Source organism: Sylvia atricapilla, chromosome Z, assembly GCF_009819655.1.
Source record: "Sylvia atricapilla isolate bSylAtr1 chromosome Z, bSylAtr1.pri, whole genome shotgun sequence".
NCBI classification, from domain to species: domain Eukaryota; kingdom Metazoa; phylum Chordata; class Aves; order Passeriformes; family Sylviidae; genus Sylvia; species Sylvia atricapilla.
The window spans coordinates 61,206,189-61,231,133 of NC_089174.1; the positions used below are offsets into that span (position 1 = coordinate 61,206,189).

The 24,945-nt window shown below is 48.9% G+C and overlaps 2 protein-coding genes across 2 annotated transcripts in view; both read left to right on the top strand.

The window, feature by feature from the left end:
* The first annotated feature begins 812 nt into the window (after positions 1 to 812).
* PSTPIP2 (proline-serine-threonine phosphatase interacting protein 2) lies at positions 813 to 22,414 on the top strand. The gene is made up of 15 exons (XM_066338493.1): positions 813 to 872; positions 9,500 to 9,600; positions 11,212 to 11,289; positions 12,174 to 12,208; positions 13,696 to 13,802; positions 14,464 to 14,526; positions 15,398 to 15,496; positions 15,697 to 15,742; positions 16,148 to 16,227; positions 17,649 to 17,747; positions 18,262 to 18,358; positions 18,659 to 18,740; positions 19,420 to 19,454; positions 19,759 to 19,816; positions 20,466 to 22,414. The coding sequence occupies exons 1-14, from the start codon at positions 840 to 842 to the stop codon at positions 19,806 to 19,808; spliced, it is 1,005 nt and encodes a 334-aa protein (XP_066194590.1). The 5' UTR covers positions 813 to 839; the 3' UTR covers positions 19,809 to 19,816; positions 20,466 to 22,414.
* Positions 22,415 to 24,176: 1,762 nt separating this feature from the next.
* Positions 24,177 to 24,945, top strand: part of EPG5 (ectopic P-granules 5 autophagy tethering factor) — a 55,480-nt gene continuing 54,711 nt past the window's right edge. Inside the window, exon 1 of the mRNA XM_066339155.1 lies at positions 24,177 to 24,274. Within this exon, the coding sequence (XP_066195252.1) occupies positions 24,227 to 24,274 (48 nt within the window). The 5' untranslated portion in view covers positions 24,177 to 24,226. The remainder of the gene's footprint in view (positions 24,275 to 24,945) is intronic.

Sequence of the window (24,945 nt, forward strand, 5' to 3'; positions counted from 1 at the left end):
TCAGTACACAGTGTCCGATCTCCACTTTTCATATTTTTCAAGCATTGCTCAGAGGTCCCTCATGGCATGCCTTATTGTCAGCCAAATGGCCCCTAAAAAACTGTGTGTGACATGGGCTGTGTGTCGTGAAGGAGGATTGTGTGTTCAGGAGCGGCTGGGGGAGCTCATCCTGGAGAAAAGGATGCTCAAGGGGGACCTTCTGGCTCTGACAAGGGACAGCCGAGCAGGCCGGGCTCTGCTCCCAGGGAACAAGGACAGGACAAACAACAGCCTGCAGGTGTGCCAGGGTAGGTTTAGATTGGATATCAGGAAAAGTTTTTGACCTGGGGAGTTTTCCTGCCTTAGCACAGGCTTCTCAGGGCAGTGATGAAGTCCTCATCCTTGGATTAAAAAGTCTGAATGTGGATGTGTGGGATACGGGTTAATGGTGGGCTTGGCAGTGCTGGGCAAATGCTTGGACTCGATGACCTTGGAAGACTTTTGCAACCTAAGCAATTCTATGATTCCATGAAACCTTCCCAAAATATTCCTGAAGCGCCGAGCCGGGCGGGCAGGGTGTACTGTGAGCATGACTGTGCAGCCGCCGGCCAGGCTGCTCCCGCTCCCTCTTTTCTCGGGGAAGCCGCGCTGCACAGCGGGATCGGCCGTCACGGGTGCGTATGTCCCACGGTGCGCTGATGCCGAGCCTCCCTTCCCCGCCCGCGCCACCCGCCTGCCGCAGCACGTCCCGCTCCTCGGGGTCCTGGGGCGGGAGCAGCCGTGCGTGGGAGGAGACGCCGCGGGGCGGGCCGGGCCGCGCCGGGCAGGGAGCGCCGGAGCGCGGCGGCGGCGGCAGCAGGATGCGGGAGGCGCGGTTCAGAGACCACTTCTGGGTGAGTGGGAGCACGGCGGGACAGGGACAGCGAGGACTGAACCAGGCGGGACCGGGGGGCACAGCTGGAGGTGGAGGGATCACTGCTGTCTGGTTAGAGTTGGTTCTATAGCAAGCGATCGTGATCGTGGGCTGACTATGCTGAACGCTCTCGTTTGATAAAACACTGGCACAGGTTGCCCAGAAGCTGTGGCTGCCCCGTCCCTGGAAGTGTTCAAGGGGAGGCTGGACGAGACTTGGAGCAACTCGGGATAGTGGAAGGTGTCCTCGCCCATGGCAGGGGGTGGAATGAAATGGGTTTTAAGGTCCCTTCCAACCCAAACCATTCTGGGATTCTGTAATCCCCAGCAGGGCCTGCCCACCATGCATGTCTTGAGAATTGTGGCTTTACAGCCTGCTCCACGCAGCCAAAATAATCCCAGCAAGTTGCTGCTGCCCTGCTGGAGGAAGTTAGTGGCAGGCTGAAGGGTTTGATATTAATTTGCCATGGGTGAACTACTTGGAGACACCATGGCAAAAAATGCTCTCTTGATGTGGAGCTAATCCTGGACTAGGAGCAAGTCACTCAGTGTGGTGCTGCTGCCAGCTGTTCAGCCAGGAAGGAAAACCCACAGTTTTGGGAAAACCACAATTTATTCTTTTCAGTCTGAATTACTCTTTTATAAAAGGAAAAGTGCAAGAAACCCACATATCTGCTGCAAAGCTTCAACTCTGTGGCTGCTCGGTTCCTCTTGTGGTGGACCTTCATTCTAGGTATTGGCAACCAGGAAGTAAATTACCGTATTTGGTCTTTTGGGGCTGAAAATCTTCATCTGTGAATGGTGCTTAGGGTTTCCCAGATGTTGCCTGGAAGCAGCTCCCTTATAGGATGTGGGAGAGAAACACAGGCCCCAGGAAGAGCTGGCACCAGGTTTGGGGCTCCTGAGTGCTGAGGAAAAAATGCAGAGTACCAACATCATCCAGCATCATCAGTAAGTTAACTGGCATAGCATTGTCAAATATGTAAATATGTAAACACAGGTTTCAAGCCTGCTGCGAGGAATAAAGCCAACTTTGCATCTGGGAGCTGCTTCCCAGCTATTTGTTACACAGAAATTTTCCACAGTGTTCCCTTCGCTTTGCAAACAGGCAGAGGGGAGGTTTTGAGGGTGCTGGCAGCACTCCCTGGGCTGGGGGAATAACTGTGATGCCAGAAAAGCTGAGCAGACAGGGTTTGTTGTGCCTCAGTGGCACGTTGGATTGAAGAAGAGCTGCTCACCGCAGGGCTGACTTTGGATATTTCTGCCCGGTTTGTTCCTCTCCAGCAGTGGTGTGGTGCTTTTGGAGGAGGATCCTGGAGGAGGGGACTCAGTGGGAGAAAACACCAGTACAAGAGTGGCCTCCAGCTCCCAAGACAAGGCGGATCTGGGGTGTTGCATGGGGCACTCACCCCTGCTTGGCCACTTCTACTGCAAACACAACTATTTCCTGAATAATCCCTGGTTCTCGCTTAGTCTCAAACCACTGGTATGGCCACAGATTTTTCCTGGGTTTTGTCCTTCCTGAAGACTGTGTGCTCCAAGCCCCCTGACTGAGAAAACGTGCCTGGGGCAGGCAGCTGGGGTGGAGGTTGGACAGGAACATGATGGATGTGAGTCAGTGGAGAGACTGAGGCCCTTCTGTGGTCATTGGGCCCATGGAAAAGGCAGGTACCACCCCAAGCAGCTGCCACACCATGTACTGGTGACTGTGCATCAGCTGTGAGGGCTGAGGAGGAAAGATGAATAAGGGTAAGGGTAGGAAGAAAAAAACCAAATCAAGATGAGGTGTGGAGGGCTGCACATCCAGTTTCCACCTGCTTCTGAGTGCTGTGAGTGGGTAGACGCTTCCTTCTGCAATTTTCCTCCTAGATTGCTTTGTGTAAGGCAAAAACAGAAGGAGAAGTCTTTGCTGAAGCAAGTGATTTCTTAGAATCATAAAAGCAGAGAGCAGTTTGGGTTTGGAAAGACCTTAAAAACCATTTACTCCAACAGTCTCTCTGTAAGGGACACCTTCCACGAGACCAGGTTGGTCTGCGCTGTGTCCAACCTGGCCTAGAACACTTCCAGGGATGGTGCATCCACAGCTTGTGTGGGTAACCTGTGACAGTGTTTTAATACCCTTAGTCATAAACAATCCATAAACAATTCCTTCCTTATATTTAATATTAATATCTTCCTCATATTTAATATTTAGTTTAAAACCATCATTCCTTATCCTATCATTACAAAGAGGTTGGAGGCACAACTTTCATCCTCTGTAGGTTCTTCCCCTGTCAGACAAGGTGAGACCAGAGGGCTATTGCTGCATGATCCTGGGCAGGTGGCAGATTCTGCCATGCATTGTTTGTTAGTGGTGATGCTGGCTCAGCTTCAGATTTGCTAGTCCAACAAAATGTCCATGTCTTCTTTTTTTTTTTTTTCCCCAAAATTAACTCATCATCCCACTCTACCTGCAGAATCTCTAAATACTGGGAAAAATGTATGTTACTCTGGTGGGAGCAATTTTCTCAGTGGTTAGGACAGCCTGATGAGAAAGAAGAGACTTTGAGAGCGCTCCAGGGAAGTATGCTCCAACTGATGGGACAAAGACTAAAAATGTCTCAAAACCTAGGCCAGTTTTGGTATTGGATCTTCCAGCTTTGAAATGTGATTGGTTGTGTGTGATGACCTCCAAATTTCTTTGTGAGGATAGGATGGGTGAGGGTGGTGAGGCCTTGGTACAGGTTGCCCAGAGAAGCTGTGGCTGCCTCTGGATGTTTCCAAGGGCAGGTTGGACAGGGCTTGGAGTAACCTGGGATAGTGGAAGGTGTCACAGCCCATGGAAGGGGGTGGAATGGGATGACGTTTAAGATCCTTTCCAACCAGAACCATTCTTGGATTCCATGACTCTAGGCTAAGCTGCAGCCCACCCTTTGCTCTGTCAGGGTAGCAGAACTATGCTTCCAGCCTCACCTGGGGACTTACTTGGTTTTAAACAGTTCTGGTTCCTTTGGTGGATGCTGTGTCTGCTTCTGCACTGGCTCCTATTCCCTGCTGGGGCTGATGGTATGATATTCCTGATGCGCTCTGTCAGGAAAACACAAGGCCACTTGGCTTTCTGCGCTGAAGTTTGCTCATGCTCTCGGGTCTCAATACAAGATGATGAATTTTCTTAAATAAAGACGTTTGCTTTCTGGAAGCCCACTGCAGCTCCTGGTTGCTCAGGGACTGAAGTCCAGACATGCCTGAAGTTGAGCATTTTTTGCCCTTCATGCTCTAACTCCTGTGTCACTTGCTCCCAAAGGCCGTGTATCTTGCTGCCTGTGAGGGAGCTGTGCAAAAACAAGAGTACCCCAAAGGTAGTGTTTGTTTGCCCTTGCTCTGCCTGTAGTGATTGCTACGAATTGGGTGGCACGTGTGACGTTTTGTTTTCATTCATTTTTCTTGTTTCACCATGTGAGTTCTTTTCTTTCACTGTTTTTCCACCTTCTTAGTACATGCCTTGTTGTCCACAAGCCTGTTCTTGCACATATTTCAGGTAACCCAACAGCCCTGCGTCTCATCAACGCACTTTGGTGCTGTAAAACCATATGGTAAAAATAGAAATGACAATAATGCTAAGAACCACTCTAATTCTAATCTGTGGGCTAATAGGTTGCAACTTGGAGAGTGGCGTTTTGGTAATTTTGTCTTCAATGAAGCAATGCTCTGCTCGCTGCTAAAACAAGCTGTGGTGGGGGTATGCAGCCCTGGGTTCCTGGGTTTATTCCCTGGCTGCTGACTGATGGTGGCTGTTTCATTTCCCCTTTCCCCTGATTGTCCTTCTCTAAACAGGCACTGGCCTGGTGGAACTTAGCAGCAGCATTGTGAAATCTCCAGGTCGTTGTTTCAAAGGAACAAGGTGGGGGTTGTGGAAAGAAGTCATTGAATCAAAGCAGAATGGTCCATTGCTTTTGGTGTCTCTGGGACGAGCAGGGAAGGTGTTGACATAGGGGAAGGATACTTCAAATGGAAAATTCCTAATCAAAACCCTGCTTTTTTCATGGTGCTGGACCCAGGTGGGTGGATTTGCAGCAAAGCCTTTTCCTCCCTACAATGAGTTTTGTCTCATTGAGTTGTGTACCCTTCTGGTAATGGGGTGGGGAGGAACTGCAACCTCGTGCAGCCTCTCCTCACCCTGTTCCCTGCAGGCACCAGCATAACCTGATTTTTCTCTTTGTCTCAGCAACTTGTGTAGAACACAATAATTTTGAGGCTGCACTGACTGTGAGCAAGGACAGCACAGCCAGCTACGGTTGCACAGTGTTTCTGACCACTTAAATAGTCACTGGCTTCTGGTGTGTTTCTCTAAGTGCGTGCAAAGCTGAAGAAACGTACTGAGAGCTTGGAATAAATATAGACCTTTCAAGAGATGGTCCATGAGCAAATGCAGTGCTCCAAACCTTTCAGTTTGGGAAGGTTGGGACAGACTGATGGAGGGCAGGAAGGGTCTCCAAGGGGATCTGGATAGGCTGGATCCATGGGCTGAGGCCAGTGGTGTGAGGTTCAACAAAAACAGATCACAACAAGTGCCAGATCTTGCACTTGGGTCACCCAGCACCTGAGCTCCAGGCTAGGGTAGAGGGGCTGGAAAAGGCCCTTTGGGAAGGGCTCTTGGAGGTGCTGGTGCCAGCGGCTGGACAGGACCCAGGAGTGCCCAGGAGGGCAAGAGGCCCATGGCCCCTGGGCTGTCCCAGCCATGGTGTGACACAGCCCCAGGACAGGGCCCGTCCCCTGGGCTGGCACTGCTGAGGCACCTCCAGTGCTGGGGACAGCTCTGGGCCCCTCAGGACAAAAGACACGGAGGGGCTGGAGAGTGTGCAGGGAAGGGAATGGAGCTGGGGAAGGGGCTGGAGCCCCAGGAGCAGCTGAGGGAGCTGGGAAAGGGGCTGAGCCTGGAGAAAAGGAGGCTCAGGGGGGACTTTCTGGCTCTGCACAGCTCCCTGACAGGAGGGGACAGCCAGGGGGGTCGGACTGTGCTCCCAAGGAACAGGGACAGGAGGAGAGGGAATGGCTTCAGGTTGTGTCAAGTGATGTTTGGATTGGATATTAGGGAAAATTTCTTCACGGGAAGGGTTATTAATCCTAGAAACAGGCTGCCCAAGGTGGTGGAGTCCCCATCCCCAGAGAGATTTAAAAGCCATGTGGATGTGGCACTTGAGGAGATGGGTTAGTGGTGGACTGGGCAATGCTGGGAGTGGTTGAAGTTAACGGTCTTAGAGGGCTTTTCTAATTTAAAAATTTCTATGTTTCTGTGTTTCTCCAATGCCATTTCCTTCACAGGGTGTGTTGTCTGTAGAGCTTTTCAATGTAAAGTGGGGTAGAATATGGAAGCGTGAAGCTCAGCAGCTTGCTGTGACTCAGACAGGATCATGATGTGCTTTTACATCCCAAGCAGAGTATTTTAGTCCTTGTTTTGGCTGAAAGTGCAATCAAACCCCAAAACCTCACAAGCACCACACAAATTCCTTGTGATTATTGAGTCCACTGGGTGCAAATCCAGGCAGCAGATCAAGAAGGGGGAGCTGCATGTCCTGTGAGCTCAGGAAACATCAGGTGCTGCTTTGTCACCTTGAAATCATCTGTTGGCAGTTTCCATAGGCTGTCCTCTAAATAGCATGTGGGCTCAGAGCTCTGCCCAGCAGGGAGGACCAGGACACATGTGAGCTGGAGGGTGGCAAGAGAGATCCTCATTCTCTGTTTCAGCAGGGAGTGCTATGACTCCCCATCCTTCTTAATTGCCTTTGTGTTAGTTTATTATGGTTTTAAATCTTCTTCTCTGTGCCTATGGCTCTGTGCTTGCCATGTTGCACTTCCTCTTCCATTGCTGTTGCCAGCCCTGCCTTTGTAGTCACGGACTCTCCGAATGGTTTGGGCTGAAACGAACCCTCAAGACTATCAATTCCACCCCCTGCCATGGGCTGTGACACCTTCCACTATCCCAGGTTGCTCCAAGCCCTGTCCAGCCTGGCTTTGCACACTTCTAGGGATGGGGCAGCCACAGCTTCTCTGGGCTACCTATGCCAGGATCTCACCATCCTCACAGCCAAGAAATCCTTCCCAAATCCCATTTAACCCTGCCCTCTAGCAGTAGGAAGTCCCCCCATTCCCCCTTGTGCTGTCCCTCCATGCCTTGTCCCAAGCTCCTCTCCAGCTCTCCTTGCCGCCCCTGTGGGCACTGGACAGGGCTCTGAGCTCTGAAGGCTCCCTGGAGCCTTCTCCAGGCTGAACACCACCAGTCTTGCTCGTCCTTTTGACACCTTCTGTGCCAAAACTGCCCAGAAGGTTTCTGAAAAGACTGATTTGACACCATACAACCCTGCCTGGCTCCATTTGGGCTGGGAGCTCCTCCCATGGAAAACTCCCATGGAGGAATTTAAAAGCCATATAAATGTGGCACTTGAGGACCTGGGTAGGTGAACGGCTTTGCAGTGATGGGGAATGTTTAGGATGTCAGAGGGCTTTTCTAACTTAAACAATTGTGTGATTCTGTGTTTCATGTAACACCTTCCACCCTGAGGTCTGGCCTGGCCGTGTGTGCTTAGGAAACACATGTGCTGGAACTGAATCCTTCTACTGTGGGAGAAAGAGGGATAAAACAAGGAACTTAGTGTACATTATTGATGTATACTCCCAGTTTTCCCCTTGACTCTTCTGCCTGACATAGAGAGCCCAAAAGTGTCAGGTAGCAGAAGAAGATGCAGGAGCCTCCAGGTGCCCCTGGACCTGCAGTGATGGGGCTCTGACCCTTCCTCCTGCCTGGGCTTGTGTCTAAATTTAGATAGACAGGTATCTGCCAGGGAAGATTGGAGTCTCCCTTAGAATGGAGAATGTAAGCCCCCTCACTCTCCTTTTCCAAATTATTATAAATTAATAATAATTTAAATTAAAAGGCTGTCAGGCAAAGATTTTAGGAATAGATATAGCAATTCTTTACTAGGGTTATTGGAAAATACAAATGTTTTAGTACAAAAGAACAAGCAAGCAAGCAAACAAACAAACAGGAAATCCTAGAAAAACCTGACAGAAATACAACCTGACACGCTGTTGGTCAGTGCATTGGAAATATTCCAAAGTAAGCCCTCCTGGAGTGGCAGATGTGGTCCTGTTGGAAGCAAAGATGGTCCCATAGAGAAAATGGGTCCAGAGATGGGTCCAGTCTTCCTTCGGGAGTTCCTTGGGAACACTGGATGTCTGGTGACACTTGTGACTCCTTTTTATCTAGGTGAGGATGGTTTGGCTCCTCCTCTCTGGGTAGAGCATCTCACAATGAGATGATGTAATGTGTCATGTCATTGGTGAGCTTTAATGGCCAATTAACAGAAGATATCCCCATGGGGGTAATGAGAGGGTGAACTGAGGTAAGAAACAATGACTCACCTGGTTTTAACAGCTGGCTTGTTATCAGAGAAGGCAGCCACCCACTCCCTCCTGGAGTTACAACAGATAAAGAAAAAAAAGAAAACCTCCCCAACCGGGTTTCAAGAGATGGAATAGAATAAACTTTTGGTTACATAAGCCAAGACGGCTTGCAGTGACCAGCAGTTGTGCTTTGCATCCATTTTGTTTCCTTTGCAAGTGGGAATAGGAATTCAAGTTAGGCTGTTCCTGTGTTTTGCAAATGTAATGATGTCAGACTCCAATGCAGTGTTTCCTTTTCATGGACCTGATGAGTGAAGATGTGGAGCAACCTGAGAGCTAGTTGAGGTTTATCAGTACTAACCTCATTCTGGAGGGACATTTGTACTTTGTAAATGAAGTTTGGTTTCTGCTTAGGTTCTGCTCCGCAGTCCTGTCTTCCCTTGCAAAGCTGATCTGGGGTAGCTGTGGATTTTCCGCTAGTCCCATTCCACCACACCTCCCTTTCACTTCTTGCTTTTTGGTCACTGACCGTCAAGTACTAAAATAGGGAATCCCCCTTAATTAAACTCTTTCTTTATCACAAATACCACTCCTGCTCCTCCTCCTTTATTGCACCAGGAATAAACTCTTGAGAAATCTCCTCTTCTGCTGCCCACACTTTCATGCCAGATCTCTGCATACTCTCATCCTGGCTTTGAACCATTTCCTGGATCTCTCCATCCTGCCACTGGCCTCTTCAGGTTTCCTGATAACATTTAGTGGCTTTTGTTTCCTATTGCTGAGCTTCATACCTGCTCCTACTATTGCTCCCTTTTCTGCAGCCATGCATAGGAACGGGGAAAGAACGGGATAGAGTAAGTCAGCCTATGTCATTGCTGCTCCTCTTCCTCTTCCTCTTCCTCTTCCTCTTCCTCTTCCTCTTCCTCTTCCTCTTTTTTTTTTTCTTCTTGCATCAGTGCAATTTATGTTTTTAAGGAATAATTTGGAAGAAAACACTGACCCTTCAGAAGTCTATGGCAAGTGTGACTAGCACGGATGTACCTTGTCTCAAATTGCCACCATTGTTCTCATTCTGGAGTCTCTCCTACTTGTAAAAGAAAAGATGTTATTTCAATGAAGAGGCACTTGCATTTTTGCTCCCACTGAACCATGGCCTGTACAAATGCTTCAGGAGGTGGCAGTGGGCATGGATTGCACAAGGACATGACTCCTGTTTCTGTGTTTTCAGAGCACGGATCTGACCAGCACAGTTGGCTATGACAGCATCATTCAGCATCTGAATGATGGCAGGAAGAACTGCAAAGAATTTGAAGACTTTCTGAAGGAAAGGTAGGGAGCTGCCTCTGACAATGGATTGGGTTGAGCCTGAAACTGGTGCTGTGGCTCTACTCCTGGTATTCCCAGTTTGATTTCTGCCATGTTTAACTGATGTTAAAATGCTGTCCCATGAAGTTCACCTTGCTGTTTACCTTGAAGATCATGTTGGAAGACCTTGGCCTAGGAGAGCCATGGCTTTGTCCTGTCTTTGTCTCTGTATATTATGAACACCCCACAGATTCAGTATTAGAAAGTGGTAGGGCTAGGTACTCCCATTATTAATCAGAGGAGATAACCACAGAGGTTCTGTGGCTGCAAAAACAGCTGCGATGATCTGGCCATGTATTTTGCCTTCATAGTTCATCTGGCTAGCAATGGCAAAGTATGAAGAGCATTGTAGAACGCTGTACATTGAATTAATATCATTTTGATAAGGACAACTAGAGAAAACCAACCTCTGACTGCACGTCTCAGTACAGACCATCTTGGAACAAACAAAATGGGGATGAACAGGAGGAGAACTGCACTTGAAAGTGTCTGATGCACCTACATCTGTTCAGACTGTAATCCCATGTTCCAGAAAGGTTTGGGCCTTCCACTTGAGGAAGTAGACACTGAGAACCAAGACTCACTCAATTGTGACAATGCAGGTAGTGCCAAAAGCCTTCTTTACATCCTGTGCCCTCTTTGGTCTTGAAGGAGGTTGTCACTGAAGTGTCTACCCAGGAAGTGATCAGAGGCTGGTCTTGGATTTGCCACTCTCTGGACTTGGCCCAGTTGTCCAACATGGCTGTTATACAGTTCCAGCTATGGAGAATGTGCCTGCTGGATGTTTTGTCTCAAACAAAGTTTATGGGAACGTTGTTAGGTAGAAAAACAATCAATACATATTTTTTTCAATTTCCCTATTGCTTCTGGAGTTTTTAGAGTTAAGGTAGGTGAATTTCATTGCCAAACTCCAGAAATCAACCACACCGGGGTCTCTGTCTGTGTTAGTAGTTAAGGCATTTGAGGTGTTACTTGTTTTATGCAGTAGATGTTCTAATGGCAGTCTCTAGCAGTGTTCCTTTCCACTGGCCACAAACAGCAAGGGTTGCCCACATGGAGAGAACTACATTTTACCAAGCAAGTCCAGCCCTGGTTGTCTGTAGTGATTTCAAAGCAGCTGCAGAGAACTGGTTGACCTTACACTGAAACACATGGACTCTCTTTTCCTCCTTCCTTTCTTTCAAGAGGGGAAGATAATACGGTCTCTCAAAGGTATTATTTATGCCACCTCACAAAACTTGTTCTCTTCTTCAGGTGCTCTTCCTAAGGATTAGTGCAGGTACGGAGAGTAATCATTGCCACACACTGACAGAGAGCAGGGTTAAATGGGATATTGGGAAGGAATTCTTGGCTGTGAGGGTGGTGGGACCCTCTCTGACACAGATTGCCCAGAGCAGCTCTGGCTGCCCTGTCCTGGAATTGTCCAAGGCCAGGTTGGATGGGGCTTGGAGCAACCTAGGATAGTGGAAGATGTCCCTGTCCATAGCAGAGGGTAGACCTGGATGAGCTTTCAGGTCCCTTCCAATCCAAACCAATAGATGATTTCTCTCTTTGGTTTCTCTCTTTCCTCACCAGAGCAATTATAGAAGAAAAATATGGCAAGGAGCTCATAAACTTGTCAAAGAAGAAGCCTTGTGGGCAGACGGAACTGAAGTAAGTTCACAGTTGCTTTTATGGTTGTCCCTGAAGCAGTAAAGGAGGAAGAGAAGGAAGGAAGCTGTGGGACAAAACAGAACTGACATGTGATTGGGACATTCAGAAGATGAGCTGAAATAATTCTCGTGAATGAGCAGTTCCCAGTTGGGAATCTGCTTCGAGTTGGAGCCCACCAAGTTTCCCTTAGCCACAGATTAACCAAAGCACTATAGATGCTCAGGGGGAATGTGAGCTGGTGGGTCAGCAGAAAGCTGATGATCATGAGACCTTGGGTTACCTCTGGACAGGTTTTGTAGCCAGAGGGAAGTACAGGTACTTCCTTGACTCAAACCACACAAATCTTTAGAGCCTAGCATGCTGTGGCCACCACGGTTTGCTCCATTTCCCAAGTGACCCTTAGTGCCTTCTGCTTCCTCCTTTGTTTCTTTACTTTATACATGCCCTGGTCATTTACTTACAGTTTTATATTGAGGTGTCACTTAAAATGTTTCTGTCATCTTTACGGTGCAGTATTAATAGGGGAAAAAAGCTCCCTACTTTCCCAACTGCTGGCAAATGCACCATGTTGAAATTGTTCATGTGTTCCAAATAATGATTTTAAATGATGATTTTAGGAGGTTGCTGGAAACATTTGTCATGAAACTTTGAATTTTTAATAGCCTCCAGTGTTCAGAAAGATGTAAAATAAGTGTCAAACCAAGTGAACTGTGTTATATCTGCTGAGAGGAGAAAAAGCTGGAGGTACTAAGAGGGTAAATAAATGTGTTTTGAGGTACTTTGGCCATTGTTGAGTGAGCTCTGTTTTGGAAGAGGTGCTCTGCTGGTGCCTGTGCCTGACTGTGCTTTTCCACCCTTTTTAATGCCCTGCCTGTGTTTTTCAGCACGCTGAAGAGATCCCTTGATGTTTTCAAACAACGTAAGTAATTCTTTGTGTTTGCCAGGACACTTGGCAGCGTAAAAGCCTGAAGGCAACTGCTTGGGAAGAAAAAAACAGAGAAATCTCTAAAGCTGTGCAGTGCTGAGGCCAGGCACAGGCTGTACTGCTGGCTTGGTTCATCCCTGTGTGTGCGGTTTGTGACAAAGTGAGCCAGGACATGTGTGAGACTGGAGACCCACAGGGCATCATTTTGGGATCTCTTGGGCTTTTAGGTCTGGCTAGAGCTCAGAGGTCATGTTTATGTAGTACGTAGGAAGCTGTGCATGGGAAGCTCCTCTGGAGTTTGTTGGACAGGCTTGTCCTCTTCATAAGCGCACTGTAACTCATGCCTCAGACCTGGGACAGCTCTGGGCCCCTCAGGACAAGAGACACGGAGGGGCTGGAGCGTGTCCAGGGAAGGGAATGGAGCTGGGGAAGGGGCTGGAGCCCCAGGAGCAGCTGAGGGAGCTGGGAAAGGGGCTGAGCCTGGAGAAAAGGAGGCTCAGGGGTGACCTTCTGGTTCTGCACAGCTCCCTGACAGGAGGGGACAGCCAGGGGGGTCAGGCTCTGCTCCCATGGAACATGGACTGGACAAGAAAGAACAGCTTCAGGCTGTGCCAGCACAGGTTTAGATTGGATACTAGGAAATCTTTTCATGGAAACTGTTGTCCAGCCCTGTCACTGGCTCCCCAGGGCAGTGGTGGAGTCCTTGTCCCTGGAGAGATTTAAAAGCCATGTGGATGTGGCACTTGGGGACATGGGTCAGCGAAGGGCTTGGCAGTGCTGGGGGAATAGTTGAACTTGAGGACTGATTCCAACTGGAGCATCTAAAAGATGGTGCTTTGGCCAGTGTACATTGTCATGTGTCACATCCTGCCGTGGTACCATCAGACAGGACCTTGACCGTGAGCACTCTGTTATCGTGTGCCCAGTCCATCCCTTACCTGATCCAGGTTTCTTTGCTGCCCCTGTGGACCTCCTTGGCATGGCTCTGCCCTCACCACTGCTGACAGTTCACAGCTGTGGGTACAGAGCAGCTTTGGGGTGGAATCTGGACCTGGCATTTGGCTCCACTCCCTTGGTGGACTTGCTGGAGTGGTGTTTCACATTGTGGCTGCTCGCCTTGAGCAAGAGGAACCTGAGATTGTTTTAGCCTTCATTTTTCTGTGCTCCAAGTTGTTGTATGTTGGCCTGGGGCAAGGCAATGTGTTGAAACATGCCTAGATTTACTTGCATGAAGGGGAGAGTTTTCTCAAACTGGGGAGCAGGTCCCAGCAGGACTGATCCTTACATTGGTGAGCACTGTTTGGATGCTGCTTCAAACAAGCTGGAGCTTTTTCACTTTTCTGAATGACAGTGTGTGGTGTGTTCTAAGTTGACTTGAGAAACAGGCTCTTTAGGAATATATATATATATATATATATATATATATATATATATATGTATTTATATATATATAAAATATTGAATTTATTTTCTCTTTGCAGAGATAGACAATGTGGGACAAGGTCATATACAGCTGGCACAAACCCTTCGGGAGGAAGCAAAGAAGATGGAGGACTTCAGGGAAAAGCAAAAGCTGCATCGGAAAAAGGTCAGACACTGCAGGCACCCCGCTGGGTGTTGATCCTACCCCAGCAAGGGCTGATCCTCGTGCTGTCTCATGCCATGTCCTAGCCTCTGCCACGCCCCTAACTGGCCTTGCTTCTGGGGAAGTACTGAGCTCCTTCCTATGTGTTGTAACTGTGCTGAGCTGTGTAGTAATCTCCAACTTCCTTCTTCTCACTTCCATGTCTTCTCTGTGTGCTTTTTGGGGGCAGCCACAGCACTGGAATGTTTTTAAGGCATTTGTTTATAGTGCTGTATGATCTCCATAGGGGCTGCTAAAATGGCCAAGTCTTTTAACTTCTTCTGACTTTAGGTTCCTTTGTCTGGAAAACCAGGGAAAACTGCTAGAACCAGGAACTGGTTTGGATATAGAAGAGGGGAGTGGGCTTCTCAGTTTTGCCAGAGTCTATGGAGGTGATAAAGTATTATATATTGCTAGGATTTAGTTTGTAGAGCTCCTTTGCATACCCAATTCAAGGCCTAGGCAGAAGCACCAAATATGAGTTTTGTGAAGATGATTTGGGTGCTTGAAGGTCTTTAAACACATCTCATTGTGATCTGTGGCTCATTCTCTTCTAAGCTACACAGTGTGTTCTGGAGCTTTGATGGTCAGTGATGTGCTGACCCCAGGTCTGTTGTCTTTACAGATAGAGCTGATAATGGAGGCAATTCACAAAAACAGGAATCTTCAGTACAAGAAAACCATGGAGGTAAAGCAAATGTGCTGCTGTTTCTTGCCATGTGGAGTCATGCTGCCCTCTCCCACACACACAGAGGCACGCAGAGCACTGGGACAGGCTTAAATGAGAGGGGTTTCCTCCTCTCCTGTGACTCTTGATGCCATGTCTCTGCGAGTGGTGTGCAGGGTGTGCTCAGAAACAGTGAAGAGCATGCCAAAGACATGGCTAGTGATAGCCTTGCAGGGTTGGATACAAATGGTTTAGAATCAGAGAATTATTTAGGTTGGAAAACCCTTTAAGATGCATGAATCCAACCATTTGCCAGCACTGCCAAGCCCAGCACTAACCCATCTCCCCAAGTGCCACATCACACCTTTGAACACTTCCATGGAATGTGACTGTACCACTCCCCTGGGTAGCCTGTTCCAGGGCATGAAAACCCTTTCTGTGAAGAAGTTTTTCTGAATATCTACTCTAAACCTCCTCTGATACAACTTGAGGCCACTTCCTCTCCTCCTGTCCCTTGTTACCTGAGAACAGAGCCTGACCCCCACCTGGCTGTCCCCTCCTGTCAGGGAGTTGTGCAGAGCCAGAAGGTCCCCCCTGAGCCTCCTTTTCTTCAGGCTGAGCCCCTTTCCCAGCTCCCTCAGCTGCTTCTCATCAAACTTGTGCTCATGCCTGTTCCCCACCCCTTCTCTGGACATGTCTATGGCCTTGATTGCCAGGACCGTTTCACCCCAATCCAAGAGCAGCCTGCCTTGCAAGGCTTTTCCCAAGCTGCAAGGCACCTTTTGTGCCATTCTGTGCTCTGCAGGCAGTCTGTTCACTTGCAGGCTGAGCTTTTCCCTAAGGCCTCCCCTTGAGGTGTGTCTGCATCTGTCTGTTGTGGTGTCTGTCCTAGGCCAAGCGTCTGTACGAGCAGCGCTGCCGGGACAAGGACGAGGCGGAGCAGGCTGTGCACCGCAATGCTAACCTGGTCACGCAGAAGCAGCAGGAGAAGGTAGGGGAAGTGGGTGGCCGCCGTGTAGGTGGGGAAAGGGATGTCTTTTCTTGCAGCTTTCATGTCCCATGGCTCTTCTCCCAGCTCTGGGTTTTGGGGTGGGATGGGGTGGCTGGTGATGTTCCCCAGTGGGGCTGCACTGCCATTGGTGATGCACCCAGCCCCTTCTCCACTTTCTTTGTCTCTCCCATTTTTGGCAGCTGTTCCTGAAGCTGGCTCAGACGAAATCAGCACTGGAGGACACTGGTGAGTGTGAGAATACCATGTTGGGAGGGTGAGGGGAATGTTTCCAGGGGCAGGAGGTTATGAAGCTGTGGCATGGCTTGTGGGTGAGCTCCAGCTGTTGGGTCACGGAACTCCTCGGAAACACATGCCCAAGATAGCAGCAGTGGACAACTTCCCTGGAGAAGACTACATGGCCCCGCCAAAGCCATGTGCTTCTGCTTTATCCCTGATCTCCCAGCCTTTTCAGCCTTTCTCCCAACCCTAGAATTACCTTCTAGTGAATGGATTTTTTTAAAATTAATATCAGTCATGGAGTCACAGAATCATAAAATTATTTGGGTTGGAAGGGACGTTAAAGGTCATCTTGTTCCAACCCCACTGCCATGGACAGAGACACCTTCAGCGAAAATATGATTTGTCTCACAGACAGGAGTTACCAGCAGAGTGTGACCACAATGGAGAAGATTCGGGAAGAGTGGCAGAACGAGCACATCAAAGCTTGTGAGGTAAATGTGCCTAAACACCTCCACATGGCAGCGTGCAAACCTCTGGGTTTGCAATCCTGGCTGCAGGCCTCAGGGGCAATGCAGATTTGCTGTCTGTGTATTCCCCTGGCAGTGAAGCAGCAGGATCTATTGCAGCTACCCCTGTGTGTGTCTCAAGCATGGCTTCTGGATTCAAGGCTCCACTGCTTCACGGTTTCTGGGTGTATCAGCCTGAGGCAGACTGCCTCACAGGGAAGTGGTCCAGCAGGCATTTCTAGCACATGCTGGGGGAATTCCGGACTGGTAGCAAGAGGGCTGAGCAGCTGCTCTGCTGCTGGCCTGTGATCTGTGACCGAGGGATTGACAGGGACTGCAAAGACAGATTTTATTACAGATCTGCTTCAGGCTTGATGAAAGCAACCAGCTTTCCCATTCCTGGCTGATCCCTTCGGAGTTGCTTCTCTTCAGGCTGCTATTTTCCCTTTTGAACTGGAATTTGCTGTCTGTTTTGTGTGGTGTGCATGGGTGTCTCTGTGCTGGTGTGCTTTTGGTGTCTTCTCTGGAAGCCTCTAGGATGGGGAGTCAGTTTAGTGGTGGCTTGGCAGTGCTGGGTTAGTGGCTGGACTCGATGTTCTTAGCTTTTCCAATCCTAATGATTCTGTGGTAGGGAGTGGAAAGCAGCAGTTTCACTTTTGCAGATGGATGATGTGGAATTTTTCCTCTCCATGTGTTGCAAAGGTCATAAGTGGTAACAAGTGTTGATGTTCATGGAAATGTGTAAAAGCATGTGAAATTGAGGTGTACCAGACAGCAGATTTCAAAAGGGTTTAAACCTGCTTGGAAAAGGGCAGGGCAGGAAACAGCAAGAAGACTAATCAATCAATACACTTCTGTTTTCATACATCCCCAGTGCTTTTTATCATTGCTCCATACTGGAACATGGAAATGTTAAAAAAAAAAACATGTGCATGTGGCATTTGGGGAAATGTGTTAGTGGGGCCTTGGCAGTGCAGCCTAATGGTGGGATTTGATGATCTTAGAGGGCTTTTCCAACCTAAATGATTCTGTGATTTTAGGGTACTGTATAAGGGAAGTGGGCTGGGACTACAGGAGCACAGGGAACCTGTACTGCCTTTAGGAAGCTGGCTTCATCTCCCCAGAGGTAGAAATGTGCTGGGTAGTTCCCTCCCCGTTAGTCTTGCAGATTTTCCAAGATTAGTACTCACCTTTAAATTACCTGGTTGCACAGAGGGATTATTTCTCCTCTGTACAATCCGGAGGACTCATGACTTCCTTGTTTCCTGCAGAAGACCAACACAAACTGCTCCTGGCAGTTAGCTTTTTTTTGGCACGTGGGGATGAGAAGCAATCAGGACAAAAGAGATGTACCCTATTTTTTAAAGATGTTATGGACAGTTTTGTCTGTGTTTGTGTTGTTTCAGTTCTTTGAGACTCAGGAATGTGAGCGGATCAACTATTTCCGTAATGCCCTCTGGCTCCACGTCAACCAGCTTTCCCTGGGCTGTGTCCAAAATGATGAGGTACCTCAACTGAAAAATCTGCATTTTTCTGCGTAGAAAGCAAAGCCCAGTTTGCTTTCCCGGGCACTAAGCTGTGTTACATCTGAGTTGGGCTGTGGCTCTTGATTGACCACAGACACTGGCATGAGTGGGCAGGCAGAAGGATTGGCGGAAACTCTTGCAAATGAGGTTTCCTCTGGGGTTCCCACATTTTTTAAGGATGGTGAGGCCCTTGTACAGGTTGCCCAGAAAAACTGTGGTTGTCTCATTCCTGGAAATGTCCAAGATCAGGATGGACAGGGCTTGGAGGAACTTGGTCTAGTGGAAGGAGTCCGTGCCCATGGCAGGGGGTGGAATGGGATGGGATTTTAAGTTCCTTACCAACCCAAACTATTCTGGGATTCTGTGATTCCCCTGACACTGAAGCATATGTAAGTACTGGGCATAGTTTCACCCTATGTGTGGCAAGCAACGGGGAAAAAACTTTGTTTTTTGACCTGATGTATACAAACGCACTTTATTTCCCTTTTTGCAGAAATATGAGGAAATCCGCAAGAGTTTGGAAATGTGCAGCATTGAGAAGGATGTTGATTTTTTCGTAAATTTACGCAAAACTGGAAGTTTGGCTCCGGGTAAGAGCTTAGTAGAATCTCAGAAAGTAGTGCTGACTGCTCTGTACTCCTCATGGAGCAGGCTGCTCTTGTGAGCATCATTTTGTGTGCAGAAAACACTCATTTTGTGTTTCACTCGTTGCCATGAAGCACTAGTCTCTGCCACTTTTGACAGCCCCTGGAGATCATAGATCCTGTTTCTTAGTTTCCTGATCAGGCATTTCCTCAGAGAGGGGAAAAACTTAGCAGCTGAATGTTGGTATTAGCAAGTATTTTCTGTCTGTAATAGGCTTGTACTTTATTGCTGTCGACTTTTCCTAGCTCCTGTTGTTTATGAAAACTACTATAATGCCCAGAGAAATGTGACTCCTGCGAGAAGTCCAGTTCCTGTACCTATATCAAGGTAAGGTCTGTAATATTTACAACTGCAATTGTTAATGCAAATGATGCTCATACCCTCAAAACAGGCATCTTTCGATCTATTGGAAGCTTGAGTTAAGGGTATTAGAGGAAAATACTTGCTTGCATGGGCGTGTTGATCTCGGTGTGATCTGTCTGTCCAAGGAGAGTTAATAGCATTTGTGGGTGGAGGGAGGAACTGCAGAGCTGGATTCACTCTCATGGGAGAGAAGCTAGGCAGGGAGGACATGGTGAAGGGTTTTTCTGTCAGGGGCAAGGTGATGACTGGGGCCAAGACTCATGCTAAGGATGAATTGCCACTCTGGCTGCCACGCTGAGAGGAGTCATGTCCAATTATGGCTTCCTGATGTCTCACTCTGGGCAAAGGCATGTACAAAGACATGCCCTGAGGCTCACTTGTGAATGTTTTCCCGAGTCAGTGCTTTCTGGTTATTTTTTTTCCTCTCCCCCATTGTGTCAGGTTCAATTCCCGTGTTTGCCAAGTGGACTGTGGGTGATGAGCCCACCATGACTTGCTTTGTCAAGTCTCCATAAAGCCCAGGCTGGCCAAACCTCTTGCCCTCCTGAAACCTCTGGGGCAGGGCAGCTGGAGTGTGCAGAACAGGGGCAAAGGGAGTCCCTGAGCCATGCAGATCCTCAGCTTTGTGTTTCCTTCTGTGCAGGAGAGGACCCCTGCCCACCCCGAGCAGTGCACCAGGTGAGTTACTGCTTCATGCACTTTCTGGCCACACCGAGGAGCTATCACTTCAGCCCTTGCCCAAAGTCCCTTTCTAGCTCCCTTGGACCTCCTTTAGGCACTGGAAGGAACTCTAAGGTCTCCTGGGAGCCTTCTCTTCTCCAAGTGAACACCCCCAGCTCTCCCAGCCTGGCTTGAGCCTCGTTCAGTCTTGCATCCCATCCCTTTAACATGGATGGCCAGTGTGTGGTGCTTCTGCTCTAAGTCACATAATGAGCACTTCTCATGGGAAACCTGTGGGGATTTTTTGTGCTCTGTGTTTCAGGGGAGCCTGATTATGCCACAGTTGATGGCTACAGCTTGGTACATTTCTAGCAGTCACAGTAAGTACCCACTTCTGATGAACAAATGAGGCTTAAAAGAAAGAGGGGGAGTAAGGGAAAGATAGCTGGACCTCAGCCAATTGGGTCAAGAAAGGAAGGAAGGGCCAAACTACATGGTTACAGGCTTCAGGGGTCCTGGGGAAAACCCATTCCCCAGAAAAAAAATACAAGAGGAGAGGAATTTTTTACCTGGGCAGATAGTAATGTGACAAGGGGGAATGGTTTATACTAAAAGAGGTAGATTTAGATCAGCTAGAAGGGAGAAATTCTTCCCTGTGAGGTTGCTGAGGCCCTGGCACAGGCTGCCCAGACAAGCTGTGACTGCCCCATCCCTGAAGGTGTTCTAGGCCAGGTTGGACAGGGCTTGGAGCAACCTGGAATAGTGGAAGATGTCCCTGCCCATGGCAGGGGTGTTGGAATTAAATGGTCCTGACTGTCCATTCCAACCCAAACCATTTTGGGATTCTGTAAGAAAGGATTTAATATGAGATGATGCCACTACACAGAGGAGGGACAGTGGAGAAAGAAAGACCATTGGTTAAGGAATGACATTTTAGGGTGACTGACTGGAAGTGAAACTCCTGTCAATGCTCCCATTGCTTGTCTGAGCTGTAGCTGTGGTTTTGACACTGTTGATTTTGTTCTTTAGGTTTTCCAGAAGGCAGGAGATACTGTTGGTCTGACCAGTGTGGCAGAGATGGTGTTTTCAGTTACTCCCAGACACACAGAGCTGAAGTGCTTTTGCTTTTCAAGAGAATATTTGAGGACTCTGGTAATTATTTGTACATTCAGAAAGTGCTTACTAAAAATCTATGCCTTTGATCAGCAAACTCCTTCGATAGATCTTCACACTCAGAGGAAGAAAAGGACCAGACACAGGGACAATCTGTGTCAGAAGAAGTTTTTGATTTGAAGTTCTTCTAAAGTGTAGCCATCTAGAAAGTCTGGAGTCTCCCACTCTATAGAGAACTAAGAAGTTGTATGTGCTGAGAGGAGTGCTGCATGATGCTTTGGGCAGGTTGGCTTGTGTTCAGGGTATATGCATCCCTCTTAGATCTCAGGTTTTGCCTGTTCCTAAGGGCTTTTTCCTGTTTCTAAAGTCTTTTATTAGTGGGGATTTAACTTGTAATTTTGCTGAAATTTTACTCACATGTCTCAGAAATCTTGCTTAGAGGGGCACCAGCAGTTGCATCGTGTATCTGGCTTAACTGTAGCTGTGCTCCTGGCTCAAGTGCTGACACTGGAAGCTGATTTACATCTACCCAGGGAGAGGCTGTGTCACATCCAACCTGCTGGGTGGTCCCAGGAAGGATCTGATGGAATTCATTCAACTCTTCCAACCACCTCTCTGATGAGGGCCTTGTGAGCTTTTAGGTTTATCAGGTTATCGCTGGTAAGCTCTGGACAGCAGGCTGGATGGGGCTTGGAGCAGTCTGGTCCAGTGGAAGGTGTCCTCCCCATAGCAGGGAGTTGGAACTGATCCCTTTTTGGGACTACCTAGAAACTGAGGCCAGACAAAATTAAGAGAATAAAAAGCACTTGTGTTTATTGAAGGGCCATCAGGTACATTTGGGGCAGACAAAGCCACCCAGGGGCTACACCCAAAATGGACCACACGTCATGGGTTTTCATACTTTTTTACATTTGGTCCATTTGCATATTGGGGGTCTATCTTCCATTTACAGCTTCAGGTAAGGAAGTCATTCACCCCAAGTTTGCTCCCCCCCAACTCACTTTTGCTTACATTTCTCAGGGCCTGAGACAGTGAGGTGTCCTTAACTCCCAGGCCTAGAGAGGAATTGTTTTGTCTGCTCAACATGGGAAAGCAGCAGCTAACACTGTATATGGAGTTTAGAGCTGTATACTTAAGAACTGCAGGATTACAAATATATGAAAAATATAAAAGCTAAAATCCTAAGGCATCAGAACTAGGTGGTCTTTAAGGTCCCTTCCAACCCAAACCATCCTGGGATTCTCTGATTCTATGATCTAATTAACTTCTGTGATTCTCTAAACTTTGGACTTTTTCTGCCTATGCACCACTGGAAACAAACTGCAGGAGCTATGAAACTTGTTTTCTGACCACATCTTCTGAAAGTTCCTGCCCTTGTTGTTACCACATATACAGATATGATTATGGCTTTGATTCAGAAGCTTATGTGCCTGAGAGAGACCTTACTGGTCTCTCTGATGTCCCTGTGTGCAGTGCTGTTTCACTGCTCCTCACTGCCTTATGACACTGGATACAGGGACACTGGATATGGGGATAAACACACAATTTACCTGTCTAAACCTGGTGCCAGGTTGCTAATCTGGAGCAACAGGATTTGCTGTTTCTGATGTTTTTCAAGTTGAATCTGCATGGCTTCAGCATGTGCCTCACCCCACTAGTCCTTGGGGTTTTTACTGGATTGATTTGTGTGGGGAAGATGACACTGAGCTCTAACATTTGCCCTGCTGCCTCACAGTGAGCTGTGCAGAGTGCACATGCCAAGGAGTCAGCTATCCTATTTATTTCTGAAATACCAAGGATACAAATACTCTTCTGAAGGAGCCTGCTGTAGTCTTAGTTCTATAAATATATATTTTAAAAAATAAGTTTTGAGTCTTGTGTTCTGTTTTTGTTCTTTTTTAAAGTTGTCTTGTTCACTTTCTGTCAGGGATGGGTTTGGGATCCATGCAAAGCATCCTAGTCTCTCCTGGATGGAAACCTACAAAATCACATCCTTGATCAGCCTTAATTTCAGTCCTTGCTCAATACCAACACAGTAGTGGGAGAAAACACCCCAAAAGAGAATGGCTTGAGAAGTGCTTATGATTAGTCAAGAGCTGCAGACCTTGCAGGGCTTTCTGTCCTGAAAGTGTCTGCTCTGCAAAAACTTGCATGTTTTCTTTCTTAGGATTTTCCTACTGACTGAGCACAATAGTTGCTGTTTGACTTTTCTGGATGTAGAGGTCCCCAGTGAGGCTAAAACTTGGCTTGCGCATTTACTAAAAGCACAGAAATAATCCCAAAATTGGAGTGCTGGGGAAGGTTTCCCCCTACACCCACGTACAGTTTACCTTTCCCATAGATAAAACAAATTCCAGGTTACACTAGTAATACAAAGACTTCTCAAGCCCTAAGTACAAGGTCCCGTGGAGAGAGCAGCGCTTGTTCAAGGCCATTGACTGAACTGTGATCTGCAAACTGAGCTCTAGGCAGGCTCATCCTCCTGGGCATTGGAAGATGCTCCTGCTCCTAGTGGGGCTTGGGCCCTGCTCTGGCTGCAGCTCCCTGAGGATGGCTCGGTGCCAGGATAGGGCTCTGAGGAACAGCAGTTGCTGGTCCCGGGCTGAGCCAGCATTCCTGCTGTGCTGGGGGTGTCTCAGGCCCTGGGGCAGACAGAAGTGATCTCACACTCCCCATCCTTGGCTCCTCATCCCATATTCCCTGTGGCAGAGGCTTGGGTGGGCCCTATGGACAGTTTTTGAGTCCCTGTAGGAGTCTCTGGTTCACTACAGACTTACCTGTGAGTCCCTCTGGACAGTCTGTGGGTCCCCACAGCAGTCTGTGTGTCCCCCATGGATGGTCTGTTTGTCCCCATGAACAATATGTCAGTCCCTGTGGATGCTCTCTGGGTCCCTATAGTGCACCGTGGTCTCCATGGAATCTCTGTCAGTCCCTGTTGACAATCTGTGAGTCCTTATGGCTGTTTCTGCATCCCTACAGCAGACTCCACTCACGTAGGGATGGTCTGTGGGGTCCCCATGTGTGTGTGCCCACGGACACTTTGAGGGTCTGTATGGATGCTCTGTGTGTCCTCATGGATGGTCTGTGTGTCCCCCTGCATGCTCTGTATGTCCCAATGGATGGTCTCCATGTCCCTATGGAATGTCTGTGTGTCCCTATGGATGGTCTTTGTGTTCCTATGGAGTGTTTGTGGTCCCTGTTGCGTATCTATGGCTCCCGATGGATGGTCTAAGTGTCCCATGGATGGCCTGTGTGACCCCACGCATAGACTAAGTGTCCTCACGGACACTCCGTGTATTGCCAAGGGTGGTCTTTGCGTCCCTATGAAATGTCTGTATGTCCCCATGGACGCTGTCTGTCCCTGCAGAGACTCCATCCCTACAGAGGGTCTGTCTGTCCCTCTGGAGCGTCTCTGTGTCCCCACGCAGTATCTGCCCGTCCGTCACCACGGACGCTCCCCACCCCCGCTCTGGCCCCGCCTCTCCCTCGCCTCCTCACCCCGCCCCGCCCACTGGGCCTCGACCCCGCCCCCACCCGACCCGCGCCCTGCGATTGGCCGGTGCCGCGGGGGCGTGTCCTGCCGCCAGTCTCTCCCTGCGATTGGCCGGTGCCGCGGGGGCGTGTCCCGCCGCCCGTCCGCGTCCGGCCGGTGCCGCCTCAGCGCGGGCAGCGGGGCCATGGCCGAGGCCGTGCGACCCCCGCGCCGGGCCCGCACCCGCCCCAAGGTAACGCGGCAGCGAGGGGGCCGAGGGGCCGCCCCCTCCGGCGGTGGGGGCGAGGGGAGGTCCCGCGTGTGGGGGTGGCCGCGCCGTGCCGTGTTTACATCCGCGTTTTTGCGGCCTCTAATGGTGGAGGGTGGAGAGTGGGGGAGCGTGTGTGGGTGATGTTGTTGTGCATCTTCTTTTTATTTTGTAAAAAGATTCCTTCTACTTCCTGCTGTTCTGCACTCCGACGTATGGATTTGTCGTGTTTGCCAGGCGGGTAAGGATTGTGATAGGCCTTGTGCTGTAGCAGGATGTAAACAAGGTTTTTATTATGTTGTCCTGCTGCTTCCTCAGGGGTCTTCTGTCCTGTTGGATAGCTGGGGGAATGTGAACAGTGGAACTTACCCACATTTACGGTTTTTTAGTGTGTGGGGAGACAGTCCTACAGACAGAGATGGACAAGAGAAGGCTTCAGGGAGACCTCAGAGCCCCTGGAAGGACCTAAACGGGCTCCAGGAGAGCTGGAGAGCAAGGCATGGAGGGACAGGACACGGGGAATGGCTTCCCACTGCCAGAGGGCAGGGATGGATATTGGGATAGGAATGGGGATATTGGGATGGGATATTGGGAAGGAATTCCTGGCTGTGAGGGTGGGGATGCCCTGGATCAGGTTTCCCAGAGAAGCTGTGGAT